This window comes from Cryptomeria japonica, chromosome 8 (assembly GCF_030272615.1).
Source record: "Cryptomeria japonica chromosome 8, Sugi_1.0, whole genome shotgun sequence".
NCBI lineage: Eukaryota > Viridiplantae > Streptophyta > Pinopsida > Cupressales > Cupressaceae > Cryptomeria > Cryptomeria japonica.
Genome location: NC_081412.1, coordinates 508,666,229 through 508,677,432, shown reverse-complemented (window position 1 = coordinate 508,677,432; position 11,204 = coordinate 508,666,229). Strand labels below are relative to the sequence as shown.

Here is an 11,204-nt window from a genome sequence, read left to right as displayed (position 1 = left end):
ATGTGTCTTCCTCATCTGAAGTGTTAAGTTGCACATAATCAAATTCCCACTCATGTGAGTCGGTCTCTGAATCACTTTCCAGCATCCGATTGCTATACCATACTTGGATGTCGCTAGAGTTGACTACTGCAGGTGTGATTGGTTTATGTACCTTTGTAGTGATCGGTGCTGCAGGAACCGTGATGGGATTTAAAGGATTTGTCACTGGAAGTATCGGTAGTGTTGACTTAGTGGCTTCTTTTGGAACGGCTGGTGCCATAGATGCTGCGGCGGGTTCCAATATAGTTGCTGCTATGAATGGTTTTATTGATGTGATGGCTGTCGCGGATGGGATTACTGATTTGATTGGTGGGATGTTTCTCACTGGTGATTGTTGCAGCGGAGTCGTGAGCCTTGATGGGGTAGTGGGGATAATGTTTGATGGTGCTTTGATTATGAAAGGTGTCCTCTTTGCAGTAGGTGGGCAAAATGGTTTGCTGGGTTTTCCTTTGAATCTGAGTTTAGGAAGGACTTCTTTTTCAAAGCCTAGGCCTGTATTACCTTTGGGTTTGAACTATGGCAACACCGGTTCATGTCGTCCTTGTTTGCAGGATCCCAAAGCACTCTGACCATCATACCCCATTCTTTGCATAATGAGGAGGCCTTTACCATACTATTCTGTAGGAAGTGTAACTTGCGGTTTATCAGTGGTGATGGGATCCTTATAGATCCATTCCGCTAGGTCCTCATCTTGTGTTTCTTCCTCTTGACTCTTCCCAAGGATGAAAGGCGTCAAAGCACATGCGGGCGTGACTATGGGTTTTTTGAGTAACTGCTGTGGTTTACCATGCGTTCTAGGAGAAGTAGGCATTTGTCCCACACAAAAGCGCTGACTTAAGTTATATTCCCCGGGACCTTCCTCTGCGACTTTCATCTTAAGCTTTTCTTGCTTGCGTATAGGGGTGTTTGAACTGGCAAGAGAGGCGAGATTTACATATGATGTGGAGGAAATGGCTTCCCTATTATTAGGAACAGTAATCTCTGGTTGATGGCTGATATTATGGCAAAAAGCAAAGGGATTTGTATCGCCCAGGATTGTGATCTCTGCACCATTATGTGGGAACTTGATACATTGATGGTAGGTAGATGGAACGGCTTGCATGGCATATATCCAAGGTCTCCCTAATAATAGATTATATGGCAGAGGAAGGTCCAGAACCTGACAGATGATGTGCTTTACCACAGGGCCCACTCGGATTGGTAGTACCACAGCTCCTTTGGATGAACGCTCTACATCATCATAGGCCTTGATGGTGATCTTCTTGCGAGGATCCACTGATTCTATTGCATATCCCAATGCTGTGAGCAACTGTAGAGTACAAGTGTTTAGGCCTGCTCCATTATCTATCAAGACTCGCTTGATCCTGTGTTGGTTGATAAAGCCTTCAATGTGTAGCGAAGCATTATGAGGTTGTTGGAAAGAAGAGTTGTCACTTTCAGAAAAAGTGAGACAAGGTGATGACTTTAGATTTCCAACCATAGCTTGAAACTGGTCCGTATTAAGGTTTGCAGGGACTGAAGCTTCTTGGAGTGCTTGATCCAAGATTGTTTTATGAGATGGCGATAGGCGCAATAGTTCTAAAATGGAAATGAGTGCAGGCATTTTATCTAATTGTTCCACAAGATTGTATTGCTTTGGGACAGAGGTGGTGCCCTGTGGAGCTGCCTTGATGGTGACTTTGCCGCGACGCGTAACAACATTGCAATTTGAGGTGGGATTTTTGAAGGTTATAGTTGCAACTTGTTCATTGGCATCATACAGGTGATTTACAGTGTAGTTATACGCAGCCTGCGTATAATCAGTGGTATCGGTGCCTCGCCTGGAAGTGGAAGGACCCCTTTGATCTTGTGATGGAAGTAGATTCTTGAACATCAGGTGATCATTATTTATCATTTTTGGATCATGTCCTTCAATCTCAATTTCTCCTTGATCAATAAGATCTTGAATGAGATCTTTCAATCGGTGACAATTACTTGTCTTGTGTCCTCTTCCTTGATGGAACTCACAGTGTTCAGCATCTCTCCACCGTGCCGGTTTAACTTGCGGCTCATAGTTGGATAGCTTAGGTAGAGTGATCAAATTCTGAGAAATGAGTTGTCGCATCACTGTTTCAATGGGTTCCCCTAAGGGAGTGTACGTGCATTTTTGTTTTTGTGGATGAGGTCTTGGTTCATCCTGAGATGTGATGCGACCTTGATTAGGAGGACCATTTGTATTATTTTGAGGTGGAGGATTTTGTCCTGCAAACCGAACCACAGGTTGTGCATTTTGGACAGTCCTGGCATCCACAACTCCATCATTGACGATATTCTTATTCTTGTTCCAGAAGTTCGGTTTATCGCTATTGAAGCGCGGGCGAGGAGCATCTTTTGGTTCATTAAAGATTTTGATGAGTCCTTTTTTGATGAGTGCCCTTTCACATTTTATACCCTTGGTGATCATATCGTTAAAAGAGTCTGTGTCTTTGACATCTAGGTGAAATTCCATTTCTTCATTTAAGTTGGAAATGAAAATTTCCACTAGTTCTCGTTCAGGTAACTGAAGAGAACGTCTTCTAGACATTTGGCACCATCGTTGCAGGAATACTGAGAATAATTCACCTGGTTTTTGTTTGGTGTTGCATAGATCAGCCATGGTGATGTCGCGTTCAATATTATAAGAGTAATGAGATAGGAACTTCTGGATGAGTTCCTCAAATGTTCTAATGCCACCTGGAAGTCGGGAAAACCATGATGTGGTTGTTCCTCCCAAGCTTTGGGGAAAAAGGCGCATTAGGTATGTGTCCTCATAAGCCACTTCAAGACAAGCAGAATGAAATTCTCGGACATGATCACGGGGATCCCCCTTTCCTCTATATTTTTCAAATTTGTGTGTTTCAAACCCGCGTGGAAAGGGTGGCATATAAAGATTCCTATCAAACGGATAGGGACAGATGTCGTTAAGTGAAAATTGATTGGTCTTAACACCACTATGAAGTTGTTGGGCAAGATTCTCGACTTGTTGCTGTAACATTTCCATTTCATTTGGAGGAGGAGGTGGTGGGTTACCTCGAGGAATGTTATGTTTGATTTGATTTCTACCCCTTTCCTCCTCATGGCGACTTTGTCTTTCGGATGCTTGTCTTAATTGGGCAAGATCAAAGTCAGAGGGGAGTTTGGCTCCTTCTTGAGCGAGTTTTAAGAAGTGAGCATCCGCATTGCTCCTGAGAATTTCATCAAACAATCTGTTAAAGTGAGGGTTATGCTGAACCCTTTCGATTGTTGAAGGAGTGGGACTACTTGGGTTTTCATCATTTACATTTCCTCCAAGTGCTTCTTGAAATTCATTGAGGTTGTCCTCTTCTTCCTCAATTTCTATTTCTCGTTGCCTTGATCGCGATTGGGTTTGAGCCATTTTGTTTGCAAGTTTGTGTTGAATTTGATTGAAGATGATGATGAGTTGTTCGATGAAAGATGGATGATTAGTGGATTGTAGATCTCTAGCACTCTAAAGGTAAATGTAACCAGAATTCTTTCTTTGAATTGCTTGTTTGTTTTGATGATTTTGGATGTGATAAGGTGTAGAGAAATCTGAGATGTGTTACAGATTTTGACTACCTAGTAATGAGAGGATTCACTCATGAACTAGTTTTAACTTGCGTAGATGTGTCTCTTAGGATGAGCTTATCCTAGATGTAGAAACAATCTAAAAAGTGATGTGATGTGTTTGATTTCAAGCAATATCTAAAAGAGAATTTGGGACAAGAACCTCTTAATGTTTTGAGAGTTTTGGGATGGATTGATGATGAAGTGATGATGTATGAATGAGATGATGGATGTTTTGTTTTCAACTTCAATAAAAAATTTTTGTTACAAATGGAACAAACGCTACCTCTTCCCTTTCAGGCATTGGTGGCACTTCTCGAGGTGTGTTGTAGGTGATACAGATGTTTGGGAAGAAGTTGGGATTAATCTTTCCTCCTTGATTTTTGTGATAACTTAGAGCTCTATATTGCATAAAAGCTCTGCGGTTCAATGATTTAGAATCAAATTCGTTTGTTTTTCCTTGAAGGTATAGCCGCATGCGATGTAGAAAGATTCTATGTGAGACAAAGATTTGTCTATTTAGATAGAAGAATTTCCTCCTTTTGATTAAAGCCTTTGAGCTTAGTGGTCTCCTTTTCAAGGTGATATTCTGATGACACTTCTTCTTTCGCAAGATGTGAAGAATGGTCATAAAATTTGACTCTTTGTTGTTTGCACTTAGTTTTTGGTACTTTTGTTTTTGAGAAATGTTGGATGAATACTTTGTTTTTGGGAAGTGATTTTTCTGATTTTTCTTTGACAAGAAAACAAAGCAAGCACACAAAACACCAGAATGTTGCCCCAAAGGCACAAATGAGTATGGGTCTAGATCAACCCAATTCTTGGACTTGTTTTTGACCCTTCCTTTAGATTTATTTTAAGGTGTAATTCCAAAGCCTGAAGTCAGCTCAATTTGCACTAGGTCTGTAAAACGAACACACTTCAAACACTTTTTATCCCTATGGTCAAATGGCCAGTTGTGATAAATTTAGCCCACATCTTGATATTTCTTCAACTTTGGTACTACATACCTTATGAATCCCACCGTGGTAGGTAAGGATGTGATATACTAAGTCTTGCACGAGTATAACAAATAGATGATCCCTATGATGGGGGAGTCACCACTTTTATCAGGCCACAAGTGACTTTTCAAAAAGCTATGTTTCTACTCAAGGAAATATGTATGGTGAGTATCTTGGGAGCAAAACCTTCTGTGCTCTTGCACTAAATTATACCTCAAATATTCTCAATCAATAGAACAGGTGGGCTACTACTTAAAGGTGTTTAGTCATGTTCGATGGCTTTGGACATAAGTTCATTCTGCAGTGACTCACTTAAGAGCCTTGTAATTGGTGGTGGGGCCCATTTGTCCTTTCGGCCAGTTACACTGTAGGAACAGCTATACCCAAGGCTACAGCTTTCGCTCTCACCTGATTTCTATAGCGGCTCGAAGGATTTACCGCTCGAGGTCGTTCCCAAGAGTATCGATCCCTTGGCAGGCCTCTCTTAAAAAGATAAAATTTTGAGTGTTACTAACACTTTTCTCTTGCACCTAGGACCACGAGAGACAAGGGAGAGGATAGTGTGTGTTAGAGGTAGGACCACTTGATTGACTTTTTGCACAAGTGTGCCAAACACGAAATTCACTTGTTCTTTTTAATCCAACATTTGCAAAGATGATCTAACTATTTGGAGATGTTGCTCCAGCAGTCATGGTGTTCTTTTTAACTTCAAAGACAATGTGTTTTGTAATCTAGAATCTAGAAATCCTAGTCAACTTAATGAAAAACATGTTTTGCTGGAAGGAAAATTTGTTTTTTTGCCAAAAATCAAGACAAGTGGATTGTTCTTTTTACTGCACCAAAAATTTGAAGTGTGGATTGTGATTTTTAAGTTTGATGCAAGAAAGAAAATTTGTTTTGTTGATTTTAAGCACCAAAACAAAATGTATCCCTAACTTGCAATGAAAGCAAAATTTGTTGTTCTTTTTACTTTGCAATAAAAGAAAGATGAATGTTCTTTTTAAGCACCAAAAAACAAGTTTTCAGTTCATTTTTATGCACTCCCAAGTAAAATGTGAGGTTGATTTTAACTTGTGCAAGAAAGAAAAAAATGGATTCTTTTTAACCAACTTTTGAAAGAAAGTAAAAAGAAAGATTGTAAAGCATCTACTAACTCCTTCCCCTGCACACAAAAAAAAAGATTAGAACCTGCACACAATCAATGGTCAAATGTTAGTGTGGGCTTACACAAGCCTAAATTCTGATTTTTGGTTACAAAGCGAATTGGACAACACTCTGTCACAATAGCGCTATTCTGCTTTTTAGACAAAAGCGCTAATTAATACGATAGTGCTACTCTGCAGTCGCAGAAGTGCTATTTTACACAGTAGCGCTAAAACAATAGAAAAATCCGAAACGTCAAAAGTGCTGGAATAGTTTCAATAGCGCTAGAACTGTGACAAACGCGCCAGAATGGAATCAGTAGCGCTAAAACTTTTTCATTAGCGCTATTATATGGGCAATAGCGCTAAAAGAAAATGTTGCAATAGTGCTAGAACGAGTTCAATAGCGCCGAAGCGCGACCTGTGTGGCAGTTTCAACAAGCAAAATTGTTAATTTTCAAAAACAAGTATCAAAAGGTTGCGTGTTCGATTCACGTCGGGTTCACCAAATGATGCCCTCCTAAATGGCACAATGGTTTAGTCTAAGATCAAAGAACACAAAAACACACAAAGTATTAGTGTTAGTCAATCAAAAACTAAAACATATGAAGGCATTCCAAGAGAGACACTAAAAACATGCTAATGAATTTAACTAAAGAAGTAAAGACAATGAGACATCTCCAACTATCTCTTAGCATGATATTAGCTCCTTCTCCCTTGTTCCTCTCCTCTCCAAGTTCCAAAATAATGTAGCTCTCAGCAGCTTTTTGCACTATGGATGCTTATGGAGGATTGAGATTGTAGTATAGCTCCAAATATGAAATGAAAATCTATTTTTATGCTAAAATGAAGTATTTTAACCAAAAAGACAAGATTTAGTTATGCTATGCTAAATGCTCTCTAAAAATGTCTATAGTCTAAATGCTTACAAGTTTTCAGGGTCTGGATTATGAAGGAATGGGCTCTATTTATAGGAAAAATGGAGCAATGGATGGCCAAGATTGAAGGGTTTAATCAAGGGTCAAGCTTGAAAGTTGGGGATCCATGTGCATAATTAGCACCAATGAAATGGTGACAAGTGTCAACATAGGATTGGGTTGAGAGAAGAGGTTGGAGGCATTGAATGCCTGAGAAGACTTCATGGTTATCTAAAGGCTAAGGGTCAAGTCCAAATTAGGATTACCCACTAGATTAGGAGTTAATCCAAGGATAAACCTTTGTGCAAATGATTAAGAGATAATCATGGTCAAAGCATTAAAAGCTTGATGAGACCCTTGGGTTGGATAGAGGTTGAGTCAAAACAAATGTTTTAACCATGTGGGAGGGTTTGAGTTAACCATTAATGGTTATTGGAGACTTTGGGGATTAAGTGGTTGAAAGTTGGAAGCCTTTAATGGTTTTCAAAGACTTTGAGGAATTAAGTGGTTGAAGGTTGAAAGCCTTTAATGGTTATCAAGGACTTTTAGACTTTGAGAAGTGACTCCATTTTGCTTAGGAATGTGACAATAATTAGGGGATGGATTAGGCTAATTAGGAAGGGGTTAGAAGAATCTAGAAGGGGATTAGATTTTTGCAAGTGGATTTGGTGGGTGAGGGAAAATAGGATTTTATTAAAAATAAAAATTCATTTATTTCAATAAATGTGTGCAAGTTGCATTTGTAGGAAAGTGCAAGTGGGGTGGGGATAATGATTTAAATAAATGTTTTATTTAATTTATTTAAAAGAAGAAAAGGGGATTTAATTAGATAAATAGATTTTATTTATTTAATTGATTGGAATTTGATTTTAATGAATTAATTAAAATAAATTGAATAATTTATTTAATTAATAGAAGAATGTTTGGGGATGAATTAATTAAATATTAATTTAATTAACTGATGGCTAGTGGATTTTTAATCAAATAAATATGAAATATTCATTTAATTAAAATGGACAGATTTATGTGACTACACTAACCATAACCCTAACCCTAACCATAATCGTAAACCTAAATCAAACCCTAACAATGATGTAAACCATGACCCTAGGCATAATACTAAACTTAACCCTAACAATAAACCCTAATCCTAATGCTAGACATACATTATATAATCATAAATCAATCATAATCCTAACCCTACCCCCAATTATAATTATAACCCTAACCCTAACCCTAAATTTGATATAAACTCTAAATAGAATTGTAACACTAACAATAAATCCTAACCCTCACCATAAACTTAACCCTAACACTAAACCTTAGACATAACCCGAACCCTAACCTTAATTATAAGCCCTAACCCTAATGCTAACCATAATCCTAGACATAAACCAAACCATAAAATTGATGCTAACTCTAACCATGATATAAACCCTAAACACTATTATAATCTTAATCATTAAACCTAACCCTAACCATAGCCCTAGCCCTACAATGATGTAAATCTTAGTGTTGGCCATAATATAATCCTTAACTCTAACCTTGACCATAATCCTAACATTAATCCAAACTCCTAACCATAACAATAATTTTAAACCTAAACCAAACCCTAACCTTGATTACAACCCTAATTGTAGCCCTAACAATGATGTAAACCTTAACTCTGACCATAATACTAACCCTAATCCTAACCCTAATTATAATCCTCAAGCCTAGCTCCAAGCATAATCCTAAACCTAAACCAAACCCTAACATTGATACTACCCTTAACCATGATATAAACCCTATTATCATAACCTTAACCTTAACCCTAAAACCTAACCCTAATCATAACCCTAACCATAGCCCTACAATGATGTAAACCTTAGCCTTGAACATAATACTAACCTTAACCCTAACCCTAACTGTAATCCTAACAGTAATCCTAAATCCTAACCCTAACCATAATTCTAAACCTAAACCAATTCTTAACCTTGATGTGAACCCTTATCGTATCCCTAACAATGAACCTTAACTCTAACCATAATACTAATCTTAACCCTATCCATAACTATAATACTTACGATTAAATAATATTTTATATTATCATTAAATAAATTCCAATCTATATCTTACATTCTAGTATATGCTTTAATCTTGTAAAACATATATATTTATTAAAAATAGTCTAAATGGATATATTTCATATACCTAGATATATAATAATATAATAATATAATAATATAATAATATTAAAATACTTATATATAATTCAACTCAAGAAAAAGATACTATATAATTATATATTGCATTTATTTTATGTTTTCCATGTCGCGTCGCATATATGTTTTAAATTTTAATTTAATCTATATAAAATATGCCGAGAGATATCCTTCACGAGGCGTCTATTTCAATTTAGGATGTAAAATTGATTAAAAATAAGCGCTTCGAGAAAGATATCTCTCGGCATATTTTATATAGATTAAATTAAACTTTAAGACATATATGCTAGTGTAACATTTATTTAGATGTATATCACATGAAAAATGCATTAAATAATCTTATAATGCAAGTACAAAACTATTGACAACAAACACCTATAATAAGTGAAAAACTTTAGGGCATATGGACGACAATAGCAAGAGTACAAGCTACAAAATTCAAAAATATTATTAAATATTTCTTTTCAAAATAATTATCTCACTTTCAGATCAGTGTTGGTTAGGTGGATCGTTCTTTCATTTTTATTTTAAAGTACCTTATGCGTAAATACACTGCACCGAATAGCATTATGACGTCCGATCCAGATAAATAATCCACGAACGACATTGAAAAACTAGACCTAACTAATAAACTAATTCAGTCGACATCCATGAAAACATTTTAATTCTTTTTACACGAAAGACTGGTAATCGACAAAGTGGAAATGTGTTTATTTGGGTAAGATTCAATCATTAAAGTTAATCTTTCAATTTCGTCCATTATGATTATTAGCTGTAAAACCATTTAATAAATTTCTAATGAGGATCGCTCTGAAAGCTTCTTGATCGCCTTACCATATATTGAACATTCATCTCAACAATGCCCTCATGATTTTAATGATATGAGAAAAGCTATTAAGAATCCAGACATTTATAATTCAAGCTATTTTTTTAGAGTTGGGTTAATCATCATTCAGCATGTCTTTGTCGCTGCAAAAAGAAGTCGACATTCCTGTGATTGACATTTCACAGTTTCCATCGGACTACGGGGAAGGAGGAGAAGGATTAAACAAGCTTCACCATCATTCCACAGTGGCCACGGTGAGAGACGCCTGCAAGGAATTGGGATTCTTCAGGGTCGTTAACACTGGAATCCCAACAGAACTTCTGCAGAATGTAGAAAATGTTATCCATGAACTCTATGCGATGCCTGCAGAGGCTAAAGAGAGAGCCGTCACATCAAACCCCGTTCAGAGCTACATGCGTTCGTTGTCACAGGAGACCTTCTGCCTTATGAAAATGCCTCGTTCGGATTCTCTTCAGCAATTGACTTAAAAAATATGGCCAGATAAAGGAAATCTAATATTCAGGTGAGTTACAATCCACACTTGTATAAATTCCATCACTATATTTGAATTAAGTGAGCTCTAATGTTTTTATATGGCAGTGAGACAATTGGGACATATACACTTGCCATGGCAGATCTCCAACAGAAGATCAGCAAAATCATTATTGCGAGCCTCGGATTGGACGTGACAACATTCTTCCATTCTGATTTCCAACACTGTGAAGCTTACATGCGTTTAAGCCGCTACTCCTCCAATGGAAGGTTCACAGAAGACGAAGGAGCTCTGTTTGAGCATACTGACCTAGCTTGCTTTACGATACTTTACCAGACAAATGAAGGCCTTCAGATTCGGACCAAAGAGGGAAAGTGGTTAAATGTGAAGCCCATAGCATCTTCCTTCGTTATCAACGTAGGCGACTCTCTGCAGGTGTGAATTTCTGACAGAAAACCCATTAACTGTAGCTTATTTATCGTCCTTCTTAACATAAATATATTTTTGTGGGTGCACTTGCAGGCATGGACGAACCGCAGATTCCGCAGCGCAGAGCACCGGGTAGTTTTCAGAGGGTGGACAGATCGGCTGTCTATCGCTTGGTTTGTGCATTTTCCTTATGATAAAGAAATATGGGCTCCAGCGGAGTTTGTGGACGCAAATCATCCACGATATTACAGGCCTTTTACCTTCTCCCAGTTCAAGCATTATTTCGATAAAAATTTCCGCCCTAAAGGAATCAATCTTCTGAATTTGATTGACAGTTACGCGGGCATACCTACCGTTTGACGATTGAAATTCTGAATACAATAGTATGGTATGTATATTCCATTGATATCATCTAATAAAATTAAATATGGTGTCTTGTGTTTCCAGTTTAGCTGTAGCTAAAATTTATTATTAATTGTTTAGCAGTTTGATGGATAAGAAAGTTCCGATGATTTTTGTAACGAATAATATTTAAAAACAATATTAGATGACTTCTTGTTGCTTTTTC

General features: G+C 37.3%; 1 protein-coding gene across 1 annotated transcript; it reads left to right on the top strand.

Annotated features, from left to right (window-relative positions):
• Positions 1 to 9,845: 9,845 nt before the first annotated feature.
• On the top strand, positions 9,846 to 10,996 carry LOC131057216 (2-oxoglutarate-dependent dioxygenase DAO-like). The gene is made up of 3 exons (XM_059210468.1): positions 9,846 to 10,189; positions 10,315 to 10,642; positions 10,730 to 10,996. Exons 1-3 carry the CDS (start codon positions 9,846 to 9,848, stop codon positions 10,994 to 10,996), a joined length of 939 nt encoding a protein of 312 aa, XP_059066451.1.
• Positions 10,997 to 11,204: the final 208 nt, after the last annotated feature.